This window comes from Episyrphus balteatus, chromosome 4 (genome assembly GCF_945859705.1).
Source record: "Episyrphus balteatus chromosome 4, idEpiBalt1.1, whole genome shotgun sequence".
NCBI lineage: Eukaryota > Metazoa > Arthropoda > Insecta > Diptera > Syrphidae > Episyrphus > Episyrphus balteatus.
In genome coordinates, this window is record NC_079137.1 from 68500493 (window position 1) to 68527646 (window position 27154).

General features: G+C 29.6%; 1 protein-coding gene across 4 annotated transcripts; it reads right to left on the reverse strand.

The window, feature by feature from the left end:
- On the reverse strand, positions 1–27154 carry LOC129917932 (uncharacterized). Of its 4 annotated transcripts, XM_055998168.1 has the most exons (5): positions 24392–27154; positions 19667–21592; positions 19373–19556; positions 5661–5782; positions 66–247 (listed from the first exon to the last, which is right to left on the reverse strand). In XM_055998168.1, the coding sequence occupies exons 1-5, from the start codon at positions 26136–26138 to the stop codon at positions 198–200; spliced, it is 4029 nt and encodes a 1342-aa protein (XP_055854143.1). In that variant the 5' UTR covers positions 26139–27154; the 3' UTR covers positions 66–197. The 4 variants fall into 4 exon arrangements, with proteins under 4 accessions (XP_055854142.1, XP_055854143.1, XP_055854145.1 ...); XM_055998167.1 differs by lacking the exon at positions 5661–5782 and having other exon boundaries at positions 1–247; positions 24392–27153; XM_055998170.1 differs by lacking the exons at positions 66–247; positions 5661–5782 and adding an exon at positions 11327–11575 and having other exon boundaries at positions 24392–27153.

Genomic DNA, 27154 nt, shown 5'->3' on the forward strand with positions numbered 1-27154 from the left:
TTTTTAATTTAAGTTTTTTTTTTCAATATATAGTATACTAAAATTTAAGAAAAAAGAAAACAAAAAACAATCTTAAGATCTGTTCGTACTTGAAGAAACATAGGCGTGCTCCTCATCGCTGGATTCATTTGATGTTAGAGTCCATCGATTATTTTCTAAAGATGGTTGATTCGAACTTGAAGATTGATTATTTCCATTTAATGATCCGACACCATAGTGAAATGACTGTGACCTCGTAACTGTCGAACTATTTTGAATGAAGTAGAAAAAAAATGAAAAATTTTATTAAAATGATTTGTATATTTGAAATTTTTGTTGTTGTTGTTTTTGATTTAAAAGCTAAGCGCAGGCACTTGGTGAGTTGCATTATTTTTAGTTGATTTGTTTTAAGAATGTGGTGTTTTGTTTTGTTATTTTTGTAAAGTGAATTGAATTACAGGGTATTTCAAAAATAAAATATGTTTTTTTAAATAATTTTTTAATACAAAATTTATAAATTTTTAAAAATCAATTAATTGTATTTTGGATCAAAAAAAAAAAATAGATAATACAAATTTTGCACCAAAAAAAAAAAAAAAAAAATGAGACACCCTGTAAAGAAATGAACACATTTTTCGTCCACAAAATGAGAATAAATTAAAGACTTTTTATTAGGAATTAATAAATATTGTGAAGAGTTGTATGGAAAATGTTTATTAAAATGCAACTTGTTAATACAACAAAATCTAAAGAAATGTGTGAGTTTTTTTTAAAAGAATGTTTGCTGTGTTTAATTTCGTTTGATTTTTTGTTAATAAAATAAAACAAGTTGTTTTATTCAAATATAAACTATTTTAATAAGAGATTGAAAGTTTACGAAAAAAATTCTATTTTTTTTTTTAAGCTGCAACCTATTGAACATGTGAACTAAGAAATCTGCAAACTTTATAAAAAGAACTTTTTTTTGAAATTTTATCTTTTTTATTCAATGCTGTGGGGAAAGCCAAACACAAAAAAAAATATATATTCGCGTGTTTTTAGTTGGTAATTTATTCTTTTATATATATTTTAATAAAATTGTAGACAATTTGCACTTGATAAAAAACATGCTTAAAAAAAAACACTGACGTTTTTAAAAAAGAGAATAATAAATTGTTTTATGGATGTTTTATGAATACACTATGCATATTATGTTAGGTGCTATTTTTATTTATTTTTTTTTAAGAAGCTTATATTGAATGGAAATATGTAAATGTTTTATAAATTGATTTGATGTCATCGTTAATTTGGCATATCATTAAGTTTGAATTATAAATAACCTGCAGGCTTTTAGTCAACAAACTTATTCAAAGAAAGTTATAAATGTTTCTTTAGAGAAAGACTTTGGGACATGCTAATTTTTTGTATTGTACTTAAAAGTATAGTTTAGGAAACCACCCACTGCTTCGATGACACATTTTTTTTTTTGTTAATGACAGTTTTTTTAGGTAAAATCTCGCTTTGTAAATCAAACTCATTCAATAACCGGACTTCATGTCAGCAAATTTGAAGACATAATTCATAAAATAACTTTTTCTTGCCAAAACTAATGTATGAACATTTATGACAAAAAAGTACAAAGTTTAGATAAGTTTTTTGGATCTTCGTATTCAAAACCAACCCCTCGTTGTTAGCACTTTGTTTAACAGCAAATAAATTTTTGTTTACTAAACAAAAGTAAGTACCTATTAAGTTGAGCTACGAATACTCTACATTTCGATTTAAATCGATCTTCGGAATAAATTCGATTTTCGATGTCCTAAATTTCATTGGTTTTGCCATATTTCGAAATAACTTATTCATTTTCATTTTTTTTTTTCATAAATAATACATATTAATGTTGCGCCTCAATACGAATGCAATATTTTAAAAATTAAATTAAAATAAGACACTTCCCTTGAGAGCTCTCATAAACGATATGGTACATCTTGAAAATTGTCCATTCAAATAGTTATTTAATTATTTTAATGGCTTATTTAATGAGGGTCGCTGAGTGTGAACAAGATTCTAAAGTTACGAAAAGTAGGACGGACCTGAAGGTTGGTACAACTAAATTGACGGTTTTGGTTAAATTTAAGGAAATACATTAAAACTTTGAGGTATCATTTAATGTTTGATCTAATGAAGTCGAAACTTAGACAATCCAACTTACAGCACAACATGTAAAATATTACCCGACTGTTATTCGGATTTCAAAATTCCGTATTTTTAAATTTTGTAATTTTAAAATTTCATTCGTTAAGTCAAGATTTACGGAATTCAGGGACACAGATTAATAGAAAAGCAGGGTGATGGTATACAGACTCTGATACAAAATTTTGGTCAAACATTATGGAATACATAAAAAAATGGCACGTTCTCTAACTTTTAGTCCATTAACTGAGAACGACTCGTTCTACCTTCCAAAATATAGCATGTATAAAATATTTGAGGATCGTATTGCTGTATTTCAAAATTCTATATGGCCAAATTTCTGTGTTTCAAAATACTGTAAAATCAAAATCTTGTATGAGTGAATTGTATTGAAATAGTTCTGTATTTGAAATAGTTCTGTATTTTTTCAAAAATGTAAAAAGAATGTTAATACATAATTTCCAATACGGAATTTTGGCAGGTTTTTACAAAATTTTGATTTACACTATTTTGAATTACAGTATGTATTTTACATTGATGTTATTTTTTATTCAAATAAAAAACCTGTCAGAGTTCTAAAATCCCTACAAGAATATATCTTGCTGATTTGAAAATAAAGAATTTTCAGTGAACTGGAAAATTTTTAAAGTAAAAAATGTTTCTATAATTTTTTTTTAACTTTGACCTCGAATATCTTTAGAATGGTTAGATTAATGAAAAAAATTAATAAAACCTTTTTTGTGGAACAATATATTTCCTACAAGAATATGTCTGGCGCGTTTGATTATTATAATTTTTCAATTTGTTACAAAATTAAGAACAAAAAACGAATTTTTAAAGATTTTTTCGATTTTTGGACCGCAAATATCTATTAAACGGTTAGATAAACGAAAAAAGTGTACAAGGCCTTTTTTGTAGAGCGTTCAATTCCCTACAAGAATATGTAAAGAAATTTGCTAAAAAGTCGATTTAAAAAAAAAAATGATTTTTTTTTAGTAGAAGCTTGATGTAAAAATGGAAAATTGCAAAGCGGAGGACCTTCCCATTAATATTAAGAGCTCATATTTGGTGTGTATATTCTTGAGGTGTCTAGCAATCGATTTTTCGGAGTACCAAATCAAAAAAAAAAAAGAATTTTGATTTTTTTGACCCACCCTAGTGCACCTACATATAAACCTTCGTTCCTAAATTTTGGTTATACCCCCAAACAAGAAATTGGGTCTTAGACTTTATTGGGATATTAATTGAAATATTGTTCAAATGCAACTGGAACTATTGGTTGAAAGATATTGGAGCGTACTCATAGTTGTTGTTTAATTTAATTTGGCATTTATGCAATCCAATTCAAATAGAATAAACGCCTTTTTTTAAAAGCAGCTCAAAATGTGTTTATGAATAAGTCTATTTTTTTAAAGGCTTTGTCTTGATTTTATTATATGTAGCTTCGGTCATATGTTAGTTAACAAACTTCCCTAATTTTTGTTTAAGAAAATATCTTGTATATTAATAAAAATCATAATATTATAATAATTTAAGCTAACATTATATTTTTCTTTTGTTCTCATGTTACCACGTGAACCGTTATTATCATTTTTCAAAGCTATTGTCTTTTTATTTTCATTTAATTTAAATAGAACAAGAAAGAAAAGAATCTTGAATATCTTATAACTAACGCAATATTTCCTAGGTCGGTCGGTCGGAGAAGTATCGATTGAAACGTGTTTTGTTCAAGTTCAAATATCAAACATTAGAAAATTCACCCCAAACATGTGTACTGTGTTCATAGTGTACATACGAATGTACAAATATGTTTACATTTTCCATACACATTGCACATCCCACCACTTCTTTTGCTATACATCAATTTTCTTTGTCGTGGTCACATATTTTACCAACCAACATCTATGTCATATAGCTGCAATAATTCTCTTTAGCGATTGCCATCAAATGACAAGGTAAATTGAAGAAAACTATTTCCTATACATTTTGTTCAGTGTCAGTAGTCAGAAGTAGGTATAGTATAGGCAGAAGCAAAAAATCCATAATGCAACAGAAAAGAAGACCGATCAAGTATTATGATTGCAATTGAGTGCATTTCTATGATAATATTTAGCAGTGAATGGGAAGTGAGTGAAAAGGGGGAGTCTGTTAAAGCCGATAATATTGAAATACTAAACCAATTCTGAAATATGAATACTGACAGCATTTTGCCTTACGAATATGAATTAATCTCTTTATATTTTCAATGATTTTCTGAAGTACAAAATAAGAAACTGGGGTTGAAGATTGATTAAACTTAAGTTTAAAAAAGAATTTAATTAAACCGATGACATATTTTCAACTAACACAAAAGATTTGGAAGTTCTATGCAAGCGTTGATAGAGCTTGCATAGAACTTGCTTTAAAAACAAATTGCTTATAGAAGTTCGAACTTGTTTTACAACTCCTAATAAGTTGTTTAAATACTGTTAAAGAAACTTAACCGAAGAAAGTTTTTTTTTTGATAAGCTTCGGTTTCGAAAAGACTTGGTTAACATGCTTCTATAACTACTTTATCGAGTTTTTGGGTAAGACCTTAAAATATATTAACGAAGCTTAAAAGAAATTACCAAGTTTTGTATTTGGTTTGGTTTTGACATTGCATAATTAAGCTCGGGCATTTCTCCTAATTGAAGTGATAAAGTTTTTGATTTTGTCAATGAAGAGTAAACAGATACGAAGTTTGAAAATTTTTTTTTTCCAGGAATTTTGTTTGTTTTTGATGTTGTAAATATAATTTCGATAAGACGTATATTAAAGTACTATACAAGCTCTTCCAAAGCTATCTGTCAAATGTCAGAGTTTCGGTAGAGCTTCGGTAAAGCTTCGTTTAAGCTTCTTATAGACCTTATAAGGACATTGTTATTAAGGGTCTAACTTTTATAATGTTCTCCTTTTTCCATGGCCAACAACCTTACTAAAGTCAAACAGAAGCTGAAATGTAGCTTCGGTAATACATTCAGTTTAGTATTTTAACATGAGTTACCCCTTTAAGGTATTCGAATCCAACGGAACTTGTATCACAAAACGAAAAGACTTGCTAATCAACTAGTTTGTAACAAGTAAATAGAGTATTTCCATACAAAAATGTTTCCAATTGACATAAAAGTTTATAGTTTTCAGTAATAAGCCTTGCCTTTTAAAAGCTCCAGGTAATGAATTGAAAACAAGTCGTTTTAAATTCCTACTTTATCCCTCTTTAAATGAAATTTTGTTTGATGAGTTAAATAGAAAAACTTAAGGAAATAGTTTAAAAAAGAAAAACAAAAATAATTGCAATTGAGTGCAATAGTAAGTGCATCATCACATACATAAATCTGAATCTGAAAACGCTGACAAAAATTACAAAGAAAACAAAATTAAAAAATAAAAACGAATTGTGTATTGTTTGACTGTTGGGCGGCGGGCAATATTACAATAATTAATTTTAATTATCGTTTTGTTTTTGTTTTTCTTATGCTTTTAATTACCATAGACAATGCTACCACCATCAGATCGAATGCAGTTATTGTTATAGAAATTGTATCTTTTTGGATTGGAGTATTTAACATTATTCACTTTACTCCATCGAACAATTAGTTGAGGTTTTTTTCTACAAAAACAACAAAAATAAACAGAGTCTTTTACTTTTTGCATTTTTTGTATATCATTTTATTTTATCTTATAACGAAGAATATAATTAATTTATTAGTTTATTGCGAGACGATTGCAGTTGTAATGAATGAGTATTAATTGATACAACTTGATTTATTTTAATGAAGTGTGAATAAATGGTTTAAAAGACTAAAGGTTAATTGTTTTTAGAGAGATATGCGATGGACAATGATGTCATTGATTTAAATCGTGATAATTTCTAAAAAAAAAATTGTGACATTTCAAGGAGAGATCTCCGATTGTTAAATTATAGAATAGCTCCATTCCACTGTGTGCATTATCTGAAAGTCAGAATTTATCAATTTGTTATAGTATTCTCCGTTGTTAAGCCTTAACTATGTTGGTATTTGAAAAATTAAAAATAAAGTGCAACTTAATTAAATTTTGTTTGTGTTTTTGTTTTTATTTTTCTTCAATTTTTTTGCGGTCAATAAGGAAGAGACTTAAATAATTTTAAATATATTGGCCACTTTTAGCAAAAGTACAAAAGTAAAAATAAATTGATAATTTTCACTTTTGTACTTTTTCACTTACGTAGTTAAGTGTTAAGACTTAACCATTAACCTTAAAAAATGATTCAAAAAGTCTTTAAAAACGACTTTAATTCTTATTCCGATATGAATTAATTTAAAATTGAAAAACTCATGAATTGTATTGGCTTCGTTGTTAGACTGTATATGGTTCCATATTTGAGTAAGTCAACAGTACTTTATACTATCGATCTCAGGATTTTTAGCGACTTATTTCAAAACCGTACTGACAAAATCGAAAATTAAAAACTCTTGTTGGGTCATTTTACGAATTCAAATCAGCATTCAATTGTTTAAAAAATGGCTACAACGAATTTAAGATTGAAACATTCCGAAAACTCGATCTTTGAAGTGGAAGTAAATTCTTCGAATGATCTTCAAAAAAAAAAACTCCTTTCATCAAAAGATGGACTTTGCCCTAAAATTGTCAATTTTGGTCAAAATCGGGAAGAGTGGTTTTTAAGAAAATTAAAATTGAAGGCATTTTTTAGAAAAAAAAAAAAATTCAAAATCTTTAGAGCCATTTTTTAAGAAAAAAAAGTATTTTTGATTTACGAGTATATTCAAAATTTTTTTTTATTAAATTAATTATTTTTCATTTAATTCAAACAAAGCTTCGGTTGGAATCAGTTGTGTGGAAAAAATTCAAAATAAAAAAAAGGTTTTATGGCAGATAACGTTAATACTTACTTAAGAAAAAAAAAAATTAAGGTAAAAAAATGGACCTTGTCTAAAAACGTAACAATTAATTTTTTTTTTTTAAATAAAATCGTTTTCTAAAATTGCTTTATAACATGCACCGCTATTTGGTCCTCTGTAGAGTTTCCAAAAACCGCTACACATATTGAGGAGGTACCCTTTAAGTTAACCGAAAAAAAGTCTTCACCAAAAGATACAACTTTTTATTAAAAAAAAAAATGAGCACGAATTTTATCAAGAAAGTAGAAAAAGTTTTTGAAGTCTGGATGCAGAGTAATTTAAAATCCAACCTTTTTTCTCGGACTTTTTCGAAAAAATATATCTTCAGACCCAAGTCTTGAAATTAGTCTTGAATTAAATACTTCATAGTGAACAGATCTATAGATTTAGGTACAAAAATTACAAATATAATTTATTGGATTTTCGTAATTACCTACATATTTGCAATCGAAATATTTTTTTAACATTCGGAAGCAGATATCTTCAGACCCTAATCTCGAAACAAGTTTTGGTGAAGAAATATGTGTTCATAGTGACCAGCTGTATCGATTTCGGTTCAAAAATTAAAAATAATTTTTTTTTAGATTTTCGAAAAAAATGCAAGGGGTACCTCTTGCCGAAAAAAATTGCATTTAAAATTTTTTTCTCCAAATCCACCGATTGAAACTTCAAAAGAAAGGTCTCTTTGAGCTCTATTCTGGAATGAGAACTAAAAGTTGTTTAGAAGTCTGGTTTCTTATGTTTGGAAGAAGATATTTTCGGACCCAAACCTCCAAACAAGTTTTGGTTTGAAGATATGAGTTCATCTCTATTTATTTAGGTACAAAAATTACAAATCTATTTTGTTAGATTTTCGAAAAAAAAATGCAATGGGTCACTTTTCGAAAAAAATGCATTTTAAAAAATTTCCTCCAAATTTATCGAATAGGATGTCAAAAGAAAGCCCTATTAGTGAATGAAAACCAAAAGTTTCTTTGAGGTCTAGTTGCAGTATTATTCGAGTCCAAACATGTCTTTTTCTTATATTCGGAAGTAGATACATATCGTCGCCGTAAAGCAAAATTGGTCAAAGTCACAAAAAGCAAATTTTACAGGGGACGATTTTTAAGTTTCAAATTGGTTTAAAGCTACAATTTTCTGTTCGTTTGCCATTCAAGTTATGTTTTTTATAAAGTTTGTTCTTTTCTCTTGAATAAAATATACAAGTTTACCTCATTAGTAGGTGCATACTATTTTTAAATATTTTTTAAAACTAAAAACCCAAAATTGGCCATAGAACAATTCCTATACAAGCACTTTTTTTTTTTTCTTAAATAAAAAGTGGAGTTAGAACAAAATATGATGGGACTTAGAACTTCCCTGTTTTTATTGTTCTATGTCCCATTAAATTATATTATCTCAAAAAAAAATTTTAATTTAAAGATGTGAGTTCATACTGAATATTCGTTTCCATTTAGGTGCAAAAAATAACAAACTATTTTTTTAGATTTTCGATTTTTTGCAATTGTTAAAAACAAAAAATCATTTGAAAAAAATTTCCTCCAAATCCATCGAGTGAGACTTCAAAATAAAGGTCTCTTTTAACTCTTTTCATGAAAGAAACCCAAAATTTTCTTTGAGTTCTTGTTGGTGATTTATTTTTGAAATCGAATAAAAAAAATATTTTCTTTTATAAAAAATGTATGTCTTTTATAAGTTATGAAATTTAAAAGACAACAGTCAGTCAGTCATTTCTCTTCTGACAGACTTCACTAAGAAGCATTTACTAGCTGTTCTAGTTTTCGCCATTCGCTGCACAGCGGGTATCAAGTTAGTTCAAGTCGTTAGAGAAAGGTTAAATATGTTTTAAAACTTATCAGCAATTAATCATAGAGAGATGTATTATTTCTTTAATCAATGTCAATAATAAATAAATTGCACGACTGGGGTCGCACGTACTTGCTCTTATGCTTAAAGTAACTATAATGTTAAAGCTTTTTATTCAAGAAATTTAAAATTTGATATTTTGAAGAAATTTCATAAGTAGTATAAAAAAATTAAATCTGTTTTTATAATTAATTAAACTCCGTTTTAAATTATCCTAAAAAAAAAAAAAACAAATATGCCATTTTATTTCTTGTATAAAAAGGTATTTTTAGAAAAAAATTTTCGAAAATTGTAGGAGCCGTTTTTTAAAAAAATAATTTTTTATATATAAAAATTTTTTAACATTTTTCAAAAAAAAAGTTGGTATGCCATTTTGAAGAAATAATTATGGCGTTTTCGATTGGCAGTCCGGAAGCGTCCGGAATCATTCTGAAAGCGTTTTATTCGCACAAAAGTGATAGTTTTGTGTGAATAAAACTTTTTCAGAATGATTCCGGACGCTTCCGGACTGCCAATCGAAAACGCCATTAATTTACACATAAAAACTAAATTTCAAAATTTTAATTGATCCGTTTTCAAAAAATTGATTTTTCAAAAAAAAAATTTTGAAATATTTTTTAAAAATCCAAAATTGCGTTTTTTGAAAGTTTTCTAAATTTTTAATATTATCTTTACTTACACACGTTTGTATACAAATTTTTATTTAAATCGGGTTAATGTTGTACGAGATATTCAGAAACGAAAAAAACCGTTCTATGACAGGTACCGTTAATAACGGTACAAAAAATATTTTTTTATTTAAAAAGTTGGCTCTTATGTGTAGTACTACACACAAAAATTTTAATCAAAATCGTTAGAGCCGTTTTTGAAAAAAATTAACTTTTCTATTTCCTTTATATGGCAGGTACCGTTAGTTTAGGTCATAAAAAAAAAATTTCAATTTCCCCTCTAGGGAATCACCAAAAACTGCTAACTACCAAGTTTGAAGAAAATCACTTCACTCGTGTAGGCTGCAGCTCCAGATAGAGACAGACACACAGACAGACAGACAAACAGACAGACAGACAGACAGACAGACAGACAGACAGACAGACAGACAGAATTGCCGGACCCACTTTTTTGGCATTCTCCATCATCGTAATGTCATGTAAAATTGTTATCTCGAGTTCGATTTTTTTTACGAATCCTAAACTTGCCCTATAGTACCTATATCGCAAGTAAAAATGATCCACAAGTGAATTGAAAAGAAAAATTCGAAGGGTATTCGGTTTTGTCAACGAAAACAAAATCTACAAGTAGTAAATTCACTTTTTAAATGAAAACTGAAATAAAGAAAATGACTCATCCAAAAATCACAATTGTAGATCTTTGTTTTATGTACCTTATAAATTTATATCTTTTGAATTCAACCGCAAGACCTCATTCCACTTAGTTATTAGAAAAAAAAAGAAGAGTTAAAAAGTTTTTTGTTAGTAATTAAAACGCGATCAATGACATCTTTTGTCCCACATTTTGAATTTTAATTGGTCACGCTTATTGCGATTTCGCAAAATAATAGTACAAACTGAAAAAAAAAAAGAATTAAATAAAAAGGAAACAAAATTGAATAAAAAGAAAAAACCACAAACAATGCACGAAATGATGATGATAATGATGATGGAGTCATATAAAAATGCTTTGCCTATATAAATTTACACAACCTGTTTACATGATAATAGTTATTTTTTTCACTTCTCTTTTTTTATATATAAATGAAATGAATCATACTCATTTATTATTTTATGGCTTTCCCCACAGACATGGATTGAAAAATAAAATTAACAAATAAAAAAAAAAAAAAAAATTCGCATAGCGAATTTGGTTACTAAATTTTTAACAAATACAAAAATATATATCTACTTCTTCTTTTTTTAATGCAAATATATATAATAAAACGGTTATTTATGCAAATCATTAAATATCCGGACGTTAATGAACTTTTTAATTGTCACTCTAGAGTGTTAAATATTTATCACGTAACGCAATAACATAGTTTTTTAACAATTTCAAATGAATGAAATGTTATTAAATTTTAAATTTAATTAAAAAAAAAATAAAAAACAAAAATTAAAGCAGTGATTGAACTCAACAAACAGGAAACAGAAACAGAGAAGAAAGATGCTTTCGAAATGATGAATAAAAATAAAAGATTTTTTTAATGATGAGCAAACAAACGTCACAAACATTAAAACAAAAATTAAATATTAAATATAAATAGAATAATTTTAATTTATAATAAAGAAAGAAATTTAATTAATTTATTACTTTCTTTGCGACTAATCGTTTCGATTTATTCATTTATTTTTGTGTTGATTCGTTGTCGTTGCTTATTACAATTATTATTTACAAATTCGTTGGAATAAATTTCATTTCATTCGTTTTTTTTTTTTTTTTCATTTTCATTGAAAATTTTTTGTTTGTTAATTTTCTTGTCGAATAGACTGTAATATTTATGTGTTTTTGTTTTCCTTTTATATTAATATCACTTTTCATTTCTTTTTTTGGTTTCGATTTATATAATTTGGGCATTTTACAAGTCAGTGACAAGAAGCCCCTCAGGTTAGAACTCTCCCCGTCTATAGGGAGATCTTGAAGGCCTATTTTGTTTTTTGTTTGTTTTTTTTTTAGTTGAAGATAGTACAGTAGGGGTTATAAAAAAAGGAAGAAAAATAAAAAAAAATAAAATAAATAATATAATATAAAAATATGAGCAGTTTGTTCAATTAAAAAAAATTGCAAAATAATAATATAAATGTTTAATACTAATAGTTTATAGTTTAATTAAAATTTAATACTTATTTGTTTATAAGCTAAGGTTGTTACATATTTTATTTATTTACAAACTGTTACAAGGTGCTCATGTGTTTGAGCATACTGGTACCATTAAAAAAATACAATTTCTTTTAGTTTTTTTTTTTAATAAAAACTCTCAAAAAAAGGGACGTGCAAAGATCTAGACGAAAGAACGTCAATTTTTCATACAAAATTAGGAATTATTATGGCTCTAAAAATATGTAACGTGTGAGTGTTTGTAATTTCAGTCCTCTCTTTTCTGATTCATGCTTCATTTTAATTGACACCAAAGTAATCAATTTAAAGTTTTTTATTAATATATTTATATTTAAAGTTCAAATTAACCACCGAACCAATAACAAAATTACATAAAAAATCTTTTACTTGTAAGCAAACTATTACAAAACCCATGTTGTTGTTAAAAGGCAGCTTAGCTTACATTAAGTTTCATGTCTCATATCTCTGTCACTGATTCCTCACAAGTCTCAAGAAGAGGTGAAATTTATTTTAAGACATTTTCGTATTCTCCGCGAAAGTCACAAAAACACAGGAGGATTACAACTTATCAAAATTTCGATGTTTTCAAGATTTACGTAATCTTAAAAAAAAAACACATTTTGAGGTCAGAAATGAAAAAAAGAAGACTTAGCTATTTTTAAACAAAACCTATACTTTCTATAATTCTTTTTAACTCAAATCTATCGAAAAAATACGACCACAAATGAAGAACACAAAATTAAGCTCTGAAACAAGAACGAGACCCTTATTCACTCATCACAAATTTCACTATTGGAGCATTCCAACGTCACGAGTGGGACTCTTTCAAATTCAACACACAATTGTAAAAAGTGTACTTAGAATTTTAAAACTGCAGGGAAAACATATTTTTTTTTCAAAAATTCATATTTTGAAAATTAATCCCTTAAAAAAAAAATTAGACGCCAAATTTCTGAAAAAAATGTCCCCTACCTATAATAACCTAACCACTGTATCGAAGGTCTACCTCTTGCATAGTTTTTAAAAGCCGAATATAGCTGAGTATTGAAATTTTGAATTTTTCAACACTTTTGCCATTCTTCTAAACAAATTTATTTTAATAAACAATCAACTATCTACGACTTACTGTAAAAAAATAATTTTTTTTATCATGTCATTTTACCCCTATTTACCTTATTTTATAAATTTTTTATTAGTGTTCACATACAACCTTTCAAATAAGCTATAGTAGAATTTGTTGTAAGCTGGACTTGGCGTCATAAGATTAAATTGCAATCTATGCCACACTCCTTGGGTTCCAAGAAATTTTAGTGAGATTTTGCAAATGAGATAATTTCGGTGAAATTTTCCAAATGAGCTACTAAATAATATAATTTCACAACAACTAGCAAACGTTCCATTCGAAATGTGATAATTTTCATTTCCCCGGAAATTTAGTTACGTTTAAACGAACACATCGTTTCATTGTGAATAAGCTACAAAGCAATTCAGTTTAGCCTATAGCTGAAATGAAAATAAAAAAAACATCGTAGATACAAAGAGATGTGTAATCCGAATTTTTTTTTTTGTATGAAAACTTTTTGTGGAATTTGTAAAATTTGTCTCCGAAATCCTTCCGAAAGGAGCAAATAAAGTAATTTTTTAAGAAATTTGTCAAATGAGCTAGTAATAGGAAATAAGGTCGCACTTCTACGAACTTATTTCGAATGGGTAACAAATAGGTCATCTGCTCTAAAGTGGTCCGTACACACCACACTTAAGCGTTTGTGCATGAACCCGTAAACCAATGGAGACACCGACTCCAAAGATCAATATTTTGTTTTTTTTTTCGTAAAAGAAACCTAAAGCAAACCATAATTAGCATCTCTTAAATGTAAATTAAAGCAAAATCGTGAAGAATCTCTGCAGATGCAATAAAACGGTCCTTCAACCTTCATAATGTATATTTGTGCGAATCTTACATTTCACACCTTTTAGCGAAATGCCATTAAGTATAATTTTAAAAGCACACATAATGATTCATATAAGCTTTCTTGCATAGTTAATAAGTCCAACAAAACTTTTTTCCACCCTACATTTACTTACTTTGCTTACTTGTTTTTTTTTTTTTTTTTTGTTTCAAAAGTAATCAAATGAAATTATAAAGTGCAATGCAAAAAAGTGTCACTAAAAAAGACATTTTCTAAAGTGGAGGCACTTTATACATAAATCAAGGTCAAGTTTGTACCTACTTTATGCAAAGGCACCAAAGATTAGATATAAGATATACACTCTACATTCCTACCTACCTACTACTTTAAAGTATATTCAACCGCATTTTTATGACTCATTCAAAAGTTTCGATTTGTATAAAATTTATGGTGTAGCTGAGTTAAGGAAACTTATAAGTGTGACCTAAATTCTATATGTATATTTCATTTTTCCCTCTATCTTTCTTAACTTATTATAATTCTTAATAATCCATAAAGTTTCCTTTTTTTATATTCGAATATAGAGACCATGAAATAAAAACAGAAAAAAAAAACAACAAACACAAATGGTAGCAGCAACAAAAACAACAACACAAACAAAATCCCATCACCTATGTAGCTAGTCTGTAAAAACTATAATATTTTCACTTTTATCTTTTTACGTTGTTTATATCTGTTTTTTTCTGTTTTCATTTTTTTTTTTTCAAGTTGAGTCGATCCAAGAAATCCAACAAACGTTGTTTTGCCTGCTTATAGGTTAATGGTAAAGTGTGTTCCCAATGTGCTTCGCTTTGCCTCGAATGCTATTTTTGAAATTAGAGTTTTGAGCGCGTAGAAAAATAGAGTCTTCATTTCCTTAGACGACGACGATGATGACGAGGGAGATATAGAAAATTATGTTATATTCGTCTTCATTGTCAAAGTCAACAGGTCTGACCTATAATTTATTTTAGAATGAAGTTCTTTAACAAAAAAAAAAAAAAAAATTTGAATTGAATATGATGTGTGTGGAGGGCAACATTTTGAAGAAGACCACTTGAGCAAATATATTTCTAGAACCATAATAAATATAGACAGAACCACCTAGCACCTTGTAACTTATTATTCGATGACGTATTCGTTTTGTTTTGTTGTTGTTATTGTTTTGATTTATTAGAAATTCCAAATAAATTAATTTACAGTAAATAAATGAAGATCCCCTTTCATTCTTTTCATGGCAACATTATTTTTTGCCAAGTCAGGCGATAAATCCTAAGCAATAGTTTGATCGATTTTATTGATAATTTGTAAATTAAATACAAGCTTATGATGTAATTTGATATAGCTCATTGAGTTGTCTTACAAAATAGAGAGAAAAAAAAAAACAGTGTTAATAAAACAATAAACTGTTTGTGCATTACTGGCATGCATAGTATTTAGTCTTGTGGAAATAGTAGTAATTAGCAAACACCTGCTGTAGCCGGCTAAATATAATTATTTGCATAACCATTTTGCCCCAAATACTTAAAGACTTCTTAATTGGCTCTTTTAAGGAATTGATGTACGTTTTTTTTGTTTAGATCATCCATTGTAGACCAAAATCTGACGAACTCATTAACACTTTGAAGATTTTTCTTCCTGCTGGATATTCATTCCAACACTCTTTTACTCATATCCAATAATAAATTCAATTACTATCACAGTTTACTTAAAATCTAAAGAAAATTTTATAATAAAAATTAAGTGTTGTGGCTTTTAAAAAAGGTACTATTCATAAGTGTAAGTGTTGCCGTTGATTTTTAATAATTTTTAATAGTTTTTTTGAGTTTAAGTCAATTTTTTTGAAAATTGCCCTTCCCAATTAAACGACCAATAACGGCCGAGAAAATCAAGTAAATGCTTTTTTTTCAGTTTTTTTTTTTCAAAATGGCGGACGACGCAGAGGGTTATTTTGTTCGAACGTTGTGGTTTAAGAATCCCTAAGAGGTACTCTTTAAAATAAAACAAAAAAATTCTTCTTAGCTATTTTTTAGATATTTTCGATTTTCATATCTAATTTTAGTAGACTAATAATTCAATTACTATCACAATTTTTTTTTTTAATTCACAGAAATTGTTTTCGAATCTATTTTTAAAATGCGATTTCAAAATTCAATTGTCTCCAAGACAAAATAAATTATTTATATGTGGGTTGTGTTAGGAGCATTACTATAAAATTTATTTAAAAATACAAAATAATGTGGACAAGGATACATATAAAAAAAAAAATAAAACAACTCTTAAAAGTAAACCAATCCAATAAATAATTTAAAACAGTGACAATATGGAACTATGAGAATGAGTCAAATAATACAATTTTAGCAATGACAAGTTTTTCTTGTGCATTCGTCGTTCCTTATGGAGATGTTAGTGTTTTCAATTATTTCAAGATCATCAAGTCTATAAAAGGATATGAAACTAATTTAAACCAATCGAGTTAAGTTAATTACAGAAAAGAAATAATAGAATCATCCTGAAACTTGTTATTATTTTTGCATCATAATGTGAAAATGCAAATCTTAGATATTTTAAAGACATGAGACATAAAAGTTGTTACAACAAGTCTCTTCATTACTATGCAATGGAACTATCTGTTTTACTATGAAAGATTTACACCAACATAATAATAATACTGCCATCTAACAAGCTTGATTTAAGTTAGATAAATAGAATGTCACAGTCACACGCCATCCAACAATTTTTTTTTTCTGCACAGCAAAAAAAAAGAAGGCTCATAAAAACGAAATGTGTCTTATAATCATCATTATTTTAAATGTGAGGGGAAATTTTGTGAATAAGCACTTTTAAGAAAAAGGCAAAAAAAAAGTTATGAAAAAAAGGGAAAAGCTAGAAAATTGTTAAAAAATATTTCAGCTATTATAATGACAACAGCACCAGTACTATTTATACTATTTATTATACACCGACTGAAATTAGTCATACAATGTATAAAATAGATTAAAAGTAAGAGATGGTTGATAGAGCTCATAAACTCAATTAATAGACTAGGAAGAGATGATAAGCTTAAGATAAAAAAAAAACTTAATAAAATAGTTTAAATAGTTTTTCAGTTTTTAATTATGCATTATAATCAGCGGTTTAGTTTTCGTTCCCATAATGGGATTCAAAGATATTGTTTCTGGATTTATTTAAATATTCATTTATGTTAAATCATATTAAATCAATAGGTCTTAAGAAGTTCTGTTAATCTTATCTTTTTGACAAAAATAAAATGCACCGCTGGCTGGGTTGAATGTACTTCTTCTTTGTTTTGTTTGGAAATAAAATGTAAAAAAAAACAAGAATTATTCTAACAGTTCGAAAAATATTTTGGTTTTGGATTTTTTTTTTTTGATATTAACAATTTTACATCCAGATGTATTTTTTAAACTAGTGAATAATATGGCCGTTAAAGTTTTAGCTCAGAAATTGATACTAAAAATCAGTATTCAAAAATAATTGCAATGAACTTGGCAAAGAAAAATAAACTTACAAAATTTACAAGGATCAAAGTAGTCCATTAAATTTTCTGGAGTTAAAGGTTAATCATTCTTCGAAAACAAGAAGACGATTCTCCAAGTTTTATTTTTAAATAATAAAAATATTTTTTCTACATTCACAAAAATCTTTTTAAATGGAAGCAATATTTTTTTTTTAAATTAACCTTCGTAATCAAGTCGGGATGAAAAAATTAAACAAGATTACTTAAAAAAATGCATCTCGTGAATAGACTTAAATTTTTTTGTGAGAACAACTTTATGTTCTGTATGCAGGGCAATATGGATACAGTCATGTGTGTACTACGAAATTTGTATGTGATACAAATTCTATGTAGTTAAATATTTATACCAGATTAAAAAAAATTGAAGGGAATGATTACTAAATACGTAATTTTGGAACAAAAATAAAAACCAATCTCTTCAATTAAAGGCCAGTTTTTTTTTATAGTCAGTTAGACTTCAGGTTTACGATTTTTTAAACTTTAAAAATCTAATTTGTTAAGTTCTTTAAGTTTTTGAGAAAAATATCAAAGTAAGGACTACAAGGTTGGTACTTAATTCGATTCCAAAACACGAATATAAAAAGAATAATCAAATCATCTCATAAAATCAACTTTTTACATTACAACAAAAAAATGTGTGGGAGTTAAAAGGTTTATACGTTCTTACAATTACAAGACTTATTAATGAATTAATGCAGATAGTAAAAACTTGTTTATATATTAATTTTTCAATCAATATACTAGGTATTTGCAAACTATTCTTGATATATGTAAATCATTAGCAAACTAGTTGGCTGTCTCGGCAATAAGGAAAATACAACTAGCCAACCACCTGAGATAATGATTTTTAATTCATTTTTTTTTTTTTTTTTTTACCGTCTGTATGAGATAAAAATAAATATCTTAAATTATTGATTTCATTTAAAAAAGAATTTAAATAAGAAATATTTTTTTTAATTAAAAGGATTGCATTCCTACTTATTTCATTATATAAATTACAGTTTTTCGAATGGGAATACATTACAATATTGCCGTTTGCCTGAATATCTATTTTCTTTTTTAAAGTATACAAAAACTAAGGCAAAATAAGCATAAAAAATCTTCTTTTTCCATATAAAGGAACTATGTAAATGTGTAAGATAACTCGAATCAACGTCATCGACCTACTCAACAAAGAATACGCATCTACAAATACGTACACGTATGAACTGTAGAAATAAATAACAATAAATACCTTGGCAGCTTGGTGTAGGTTGGCTTGGCGCATGACTCATGCTATTTGAATGCCAGACAAACTCCGACTTGTTCGCCAAAGTCTATACCAGTGGTTCAGTAAGTTTTAAGCTAACTAAAATTTCATATACAAATACATACATATGTTTCCCTATATCATTGGCTTTGAAATTTCTGTGATATATTTATTTTATGAAATTTCAAACCAAAAACCATCAATCATCGATCAATTTATTGCAAAAAAAATAACTCCTTTCAAAAATAACAATTAAAATCCATGCCATTGAACCCCTTCTCTCGCACACGACTCTTGAAAACACAAAATTTCTTTATAATCTTCTTTCTTAATCTCATTGCATCATCGCAATTTAATAAAACCAGCTCCAGGGGATCCATCGATCGCATAATCCTCGCCAAAAAACTAGTTTTATTTTTTATTTTACGAATTAACCTCTGAGTCATTTCATCTTTAAGCCAACAAATCGTGGGTAGATTAAAAAGATAAGTTTAAGTCTATATCTCGACTTAATTTCCTATCTCAGACAAGACACACTTATTACCCCCAGTCTAGACGCATAAAAAACAAACATAATAATTAAAGTAACCACACCATATCGGGATAAAAAAAGTCATATTCAAATCCAGTTTTTCAGTTTTTTTCTATATTTATCTCAAAACTATGAAAAACAAATCAAAAACGAATACGTCATCTTATGTCCTCTCAGCTTATACCAACCACCAACCATTGATAAATAAAAAAAATACTAATCTACATAGAGAGTACCACTACCCACCACTTTGGGAGGACAAACAGAATATTATATAAAAAAGTAGAAAAAATAAAAGAAAAACAAAATGTAAAAAAAAAACATCTTAAATACCTCTCAGTAACAGCACCTCCAGCCTGTCCATTATTATTGCCCTGTGTCGTATTCGTCGTCATCGTCGTCGTTGTTGACTTTTTTGCTTCTTCTTTTTTCCTCCGATCCTCAGCAGCTGCACGCATTGGATCATATTTCGCACGTCTTTTCCACATAGCCAATTCAACTTCCTTCTGTTTTGTGACTGAAAAGAAACCAAAAAAGAAAATCATTATTGTCGTCGTCGTCTTGGTCGTGGTTTGGAGTCTTAAGAAAAAAAATTGCATTCCAAACAAGTCTCTGTCTGTCACTTACCAGAAGTATCTCTCCACGCTGCCGAAGCTGATGTCCCTCTACCCGATGTCGCCGATTTAACACTCCTATTCGATGCACGCGTTGCATCCGTCCTAGACAAACCCATCGATGCACTGCTGGGACTACGTCTAATCTCTGGTTTCAATGTGCTCTTGGCATCGTTCTTTCGCAGGAAATTATTCCCTTGTACTGGTTTATATTTAGATATATCCATATACTTTGGTTGGATACGTTTCGAATTGGCATTTTCAATTGATGATGATGATGGATTAGTTGCAGCTGATGTAGACGACGGCGCTACAACTGCATTGGCTGTTTGGAGAATTTGTTTCTTCGCCGATGCTAGCGAATTAGGTATATGACCAGCCAGTCGATTCAAACTTGAATCGCGCGGCATCGATTGTCGCATCGAGGAACGTGGTGCACTTTTAATAGTACGTCTTGGCAATTCTGGAGTATTGGGACAAGCTACTACTCCAGCTGCTGATAGGAGATTCGATTTGGCTACACCACCAGGAGCAACCGTTCCAGCTACCTTCTGTTTACTCCTCTCGATTCTCATTAAAAGAGCTTTATTATACCTCGTATTGGTCAATGGCACCTCAGTCGTCTGCACAGACTCCGAGACAACCAAATCATCATTATACTCTTCATAATCTTCATTACCCGAATGTAGATCTTCATCCGATGACCCATAATACTCTACATCGACTAAATCATCCTCATCATTAATGTAATAAGCCACATTATCATCATAATCGCTATAGACATGTCTGAATGTAGTGCTACTGGCTGATTTTTTAATTGCCGTAACTGGCTGCTGACCGGGTCCACCAACATAATTATGCCTTATTGTCGGTGGGGTATACATATTATTGACAATTGGTCTTTTTTGCTGCGATGAAGTCGTGGTAGTTGCCCTACACTTTGTTGAGAAGGAACTTGACCTTCGCAATGGAGATAGTTGCTGCTGTTGTTGTTTAATCAATGTTTGCTCCACGACAACAGCTCCCCTATTCGTTTGATCGATGTTACCATAATACTGTTTATTATTTGTCAGCAAGGGCTGATGTTGTTGTCGTTGTCGTGCTGGTGACACAGTCAGTGCTTGGGCGTCGTAGGAGTTCTTTCGTGCTCGTGGAATTTTAACATCTAAAACAAGTTGTTCGTGATAGCTGTTAGTCATAAGGTTGTTGCCAGGTGTTCCTCGTTTGTGCAATGGATTATTAACTAATAACTTTGCTTCGATACTATGTTGTGGGCTATATTCATCTGCTGAATAGTATTGATGACGTTGTGTTGATACTTTCTTTGGAGAATCTCTTGACGATGGAGGAGATTTAATTGAATTCTTTCGTGATAAAGTTTGCTGAAGATTCGATATTGCTGCTGCGGTCTTTTGTAGATACAAATCTGTGTTATTCGGGTCATCTTGGATAATATTCTGCAGCGAAGCTCTTGTATGACTTGCACTCCTCGCTCTTCCAATCGAGTGAAGAGGCGATGGTATTTTTGTCGGTGACTTTGGCGGTCGTTGGGCAGAAACATTCGGATCCGACGCATAGTCAAAATCACCCATCCGGAACCGATCAATAGTCTTATTGCGATATATCATACTGTCATCAGTTGGAGGGTCTTCTTCGGCAGCACCACAGTTGTAACTTCTCGACATAATATCATATTGCTGTTGGTTAGATTGTTTGATGGGCGAACCTTTAATAACCGAGGCAACACTTCTCGCACGAGCATTCCTCGCCCATTCTTGTATCCAATCGTTTTTCGTTTGGGCTGTCTTTAGTCCACCCGTGTCAGAGTGTTTGCTAATTGGAGATTCTGGTGATTCGATAGCGGATGACAGAACTTGGGCGTCAGTTTGAGTGGTGAAAACATTCAATCGATAGCCAGATTTCTGATGGTCAGTATAACCTGATTAAAATATTAAAATATCAAAGTCAATTGTTTAACAATAGTCTGAGGGAGTTAAAGTATTAGAAAATAAACGCTTATAATAGGGCTCGTTTTTCAAATAAATTCAATTGACTGGAATGTTTATAAGTTAGTGCGAAACCTTTAAAAAAAAAAAAACAAATCAATAACACTGGTTTACAAGAGTTTTGTTGCCAAAACAAAAATATACTTTTCTGAAAGTTTTCATTGTGCTGAACTTGAATCCGAAGTCAGACAAAACTTATCAGCTCCCACTGATTTTAATAGTTTTCTTATGACCCATATGCATTTTGGATACGAATATCTTCTACAAAATTAAAGCAATCAATTTGATGCCAAGGACTTTTTTTGTAGAACGTTTAAGTCTCTAAAAGAATCCCTCTTACTAATTTAATAATAATGTCTTTTCAGTGACTTAGAATATTTTGAAAAGTAAAAAATGTTTTTATTATTTTTTTAAGTTTGACCTCGAATATCTTTAGAATGGTTAGATTAATAAAAAAAAGTAATAAGTCCTTTTTTGGTGAGCAATCTGTTTCCTACAAGAATATGTCTTGCGCGAAAACTATAATAATGAAAATAAATTCATAATTTTTGTTTACATAATGTTTTGTGGACTTTATGAATAATATTCAATTTAATAAAGTTTTTATGTATAGAAAATTGCTAAAAAGTCGATTTATAAAAACATCATTTTTTTTTTGTAGAAAAAAATTGCTATATTAGGGAACCCTCTCGAACAGCTCTGATTTTGAAGATTTTTTTTTATTTCAAATGTCGTTAATTAAAAATACTTTAACCTCTATAGATTAAAAATTGCCACTGTTGTCGTTTTGATTTTTTAAATTTTATTAAAGATTTTTGTGAACAAAAAATATGTTGTTTTCAAAAATTTTGCTTAAATTTCATTAATTAATTATAAAATGCCAAATATTGTCAAGGAAATTAAAGGAAACAAAAAATATATGGGAGTGAAGGACAATCTTCCATCGTTAAGGCGATAAATGCAATTTTCTCACAAATTGGCTTCAAACACAAAACACCTACACTATTTAAATATACATTTTTAAAATATTTGTAAAATTAAAATTAAGTAAATTGAGGGTTTTTGAAAAAATGGGAATTAAACTCAGATTTTTGAAAAAAAAAAAGAAAATATTGAAAAAATTTTAACATGTCGTTTTTAAAACAGTTTCGTAATATAAAATGCATTTATTTTTCAAATTTTTCTGGCCACATTTATTATGATTTGAAATTATAAAAGGAAATATCAATATGATATGTATTACAGTTTATGAAAAAAATTAAAAAGTATATCATTTAGCCCTTATTGTTAAAAGTTAAATAGCAAAAGTTTAATGTACTTATTTGTCAAAGTCTTTGAGAAAATCAATAATTTCAATGCAAAAATGATAAAAACTATCAAAAAATTTTTAATTTTTTTTTTTTAAACTGTAATATGTATTACTTTCTCCTCTTCGGAATTCAACTGATAAAAAATTTTTTTTAAATAAATTCATATTTTACTACGACAAAGTCATTTAAAATTTTTTTCAAAAATCTGAGTTTGAGGACCATTTTTTCAAAAACTCCTCATTAAATTTAGTGGATTTAAATTTTTCAGATAGAAATGAGATTCTGGCTTTTTATAGATCGTTTCAAATCAAAAGTCCCATGGAAAATTGAGCAAATATAAAAAAATCTCATTCGCTTACTGGAAGGAAGCATTTATGAGGCAGCTGAACTTTTTCTAAAATTACGATAAAATAATGAAGAAAAGTTCTTGATATCCCTATTTTAATTAATTGATCCGTCTGTGAGATTCACTGGGTTAGCCTCAGAAAGCGGAGGCAAGTCTTCCGGGCTTGCATCATTCCATATCCGCGGATAATACAAAAAAACATACAATTATTTAATTATTTATCATTTGAAGGCAGTTGGGATAACTTTGCCGAAGATATTGTTATAGGACTAGGTGAAGATGGACCAGAAATGTCCAGTTTATATGATAGCAGTTCATAGCTTCAAATTCTATTCACATCTTTTTATTTGTATAATTGGGCAGTAAATATATTATTTTTATTTTTCAATTATTTTGGAGTCGTCACCATAGAAATCATTAATAAACAAATTCAGATTTTTCGTTTTTTTTATTTTTTTCTCTAACATTTCTTTCATTCAAACAAGCATGATTTGTTGTTATTTTTGAGTTGATTTCTCGCAATGAGCCAATAAAATTGAGTTTTTTGTTTATTTGTTCTCAATTTTATTGGAAGGGAGAAAATAAGCTCAGAGTCAGGACTTTTGATTTGAAACGACCTATAAAAACGTGTATGTAAATATTGTAGGTGTTGCTGTTGTGTTCAAATTTTTTTTTGTTTTGTTTAAAGTATCATTTACTTTAATGAAATTTAAGCAAAAAAATGATTTTGTTGAAAAAAAGAATTAATTTTAAATTAAAAAAAACAATACGGCAACATCGGCAATTTTAAACCAATAGACTTTAAAGAATCTATAGTTACCGACGTTTGAAAAAAAAAGATCATAAAAATCAAAGCTGTTCGACCGGGTTCCCTAATAATTTGCTTTAATTACTCCACTAAAAGGCTTGCAAATTTTTAACACCTTGCCAAATGAATTAAAGTCTGAAAACAACCTAAAAAGCTTTAAATTATTATTATTACACGTCAAAAAGTTATAACAAACAAGACTAAAAATGTACCATGTTTTTTTGTAAATAATAGTCGAAATACTAAGTAAACCAACAAACAAACATACCTCCATTGTAAGCAGCTCCAGAATTGGATTTCAATTTCGCCTCAGTGCTAACATATTCCGAACTATCAATCTGTGAAGTCGACAAACTACTTCGTCTTGTCAGCTTAGGATGTGAGTCCAAAGTAGTCTTTTTAGCCAAAACCCCACTCGTTGTGACACTAGTAAATGTCCCCACATCTGGATCTGGTGGTGATGATTCCTTCAATTTATCTTGTTGATGATGATGATGTCCCTGCTGTTGCTGTGGTTTCTGTGCTGTAATATTCCTCACTCTCGATTTAATCTTCTCCAAATACGATGTCTTACTTGCTGCTGGCTTATACGGTGTCGTTGTTGTATCATGATAGAAATTAACTTCTAAAACATTATTTCGTCGTCTTCCTTGCAAACTTGTTTGTATATTATTTCTCAATGGAAGATCTTTAGGACGTTGATGTAGATGATGATTCTGATTACCAGATGATGAAACCTCCGAACTAGTTGTAGTTGTTGTTTTATCAATGTTCATTAGATCTTTTTGCTCCTCAGTGTAATTGTCTCCATCAAGGGTATAAGTTCCAGCTTCACTAACATTATCATTTAAAGCCATATTATGATGATAATCATCCAAAGGAGGTTGTGGACATAAAAAATCAATTTTCTGCAATGCCATTTGCATTGCAGTCGATCGAGGTGTAAAGGGTTTATTGGATGCAGTCTTCTCCTTTCTTGATGGCTCTGGATGAGTGGACGTAGACGACAAAGTCAGATTCGACGGTTTAGTTTTGACTTTTTTCGTTGTTGTTGCTGGGACTTTATGAGCAACCACCGACACTGGTTTGGGATGATTATGGTTCGTCGCTGGATGATATTGTGGCGGTTCAGTTGTACTCGAACGAGGTGACCAACTGTGTCTTTTGGTGGCGTCTTTTACCCTCGAAGTGCTTCGATCTCGAGCACGCATCTTAACTTTAACTGTGGTATCAGGAGCGCCTGCAGGAGGCAGTTCAGGCGGCGCCCGAGGACTCCGAGGAGGTGCAGTCGGAGTTGGTGGTTCAAGGGAAGCCGGCGGCGTAGCTGTAGATTGAGCTACTTCACCAGCCCCTTCAATCTTCGACATTGAAGCACCTCGTCGATGACGATTTTGAAATCGCTCAACCATACTCTTGTATTTGGCTGCTGCCGCCACCGATGAACTTGAATCTTTAACAGAATCATCACCAAAATCGATTGTAAAAGCCAGACATTGTTGCTGTTTGGCAGTGGCCGACGATGCCGATGATTCATCGTCATCGGCGATCGTGGAATTTGGTGTCGTTTGGCTGAGTTGTTGTTGTTCGTCATTTATGGACACAGTTGCAGTCGACTTATTTGGAGGATTTGCTGCAACTGTGTCTGTTTGTAATGTCTTCAACTGATTTTGTATGACATCATCGATTTTTTTTGCATTCTCTGGTGTGGCATCAGTTTTTTCACGTCCATCGGACGACGAAGCCAGCGAGGTCTCCTCCTCGTCTGCCTCGTTTTGGTGATGGTGGACCGTGTTTAAAATGACACGGTCCTTGTGACGATTTCGAGGAGTGGCAACGGGCTTGGCCACATTCGTCTCACTATTGTCATACTTTTGTTCTAAAAAAGCAGCTCGTAAAGTGGCCGAGGCGGTGGCCAAGGGAGGAATTGATTCAGGACTTTTGGCAATATCAAGAGGTTTGATATTTTTATCATTAACTGATAGTTCACTCAAATGTTCAGCTCCCAAGTCGTCCATTGTTCAGAAAATATGTTAAAAAACCTCGAGCAAAAAAAATGAAAAAAAATCAAGGACCGAGAAGAGGAGGACTTGGAGAGAATTTCGAATACGCACAGAGACAACAACGCAGAGTGGAGACAATCACGTCGAGAAGAAGAAAATAATGAAAAAAGATTTTTTTAGAGACCAAAGGCGTCTGCTGATCGAATCTAAATTAAGAGTATCAGGAGGAATTCAAGGTTCCTTTTTGGGTGATTTCCCAATAATAAAATTTTTGTTTCTTTTTTTTCTACTACTTTTTTTTATTCAAAACAAAAAAAATTTGGAATTGTCACTTTAAAAAAGATAAGAGAGAGAGAGCACCAGAGAGAGAGAGAGAGTGGTGCTATTTACACATATTCATTCATACACTCGTATACAACCCAAAAGAGTAAATGAGATAGATATATTATAATATTTTGACGTCGACGGAGAATTATGTTTACATATTTGTTTTTTTTTTTGTTGTTATTCGTTGTCCCAAATTCGATTAGACATTCTTTCGCACTCACTTTAACGTAATAGATTTTTTAAGCAACTTATGGAATAAAAAAGAGATGACACTATTATTTATATGTATTTTATAAATTATAAGGAATTTCTTTCCTTTTTTTTTCTTTTTTTATAAAAAATCGTTTCAAGGTGGACACAAATTACAATTTTTTTTTATTGAGCACTTGACATTCTTATTTTTAATTACAATTTATTCATAGATTTAGTTAGATAAGTTTTAATAAAGAAAATAATAAATAAATAAACTTATTTTATGAGGAATATGTAATTTATTTGATATTTTTTTTTGGGGGTGAACGAGAGCAAAGCAAGCAAGCGGACGAAACGACGAATGTGAATTTTTATGTTGGAAATTCGCGGATGCGTATCTTTTTTTGTTTCTGATTGGAATTTTTCACACACACTGACTGAGTTGGAGTGGATGATGGTTTGAGTTGGTTTTGGCTGCTGGTTTGGTTGTGTTCTCTTCTCTCTTGTTCTAT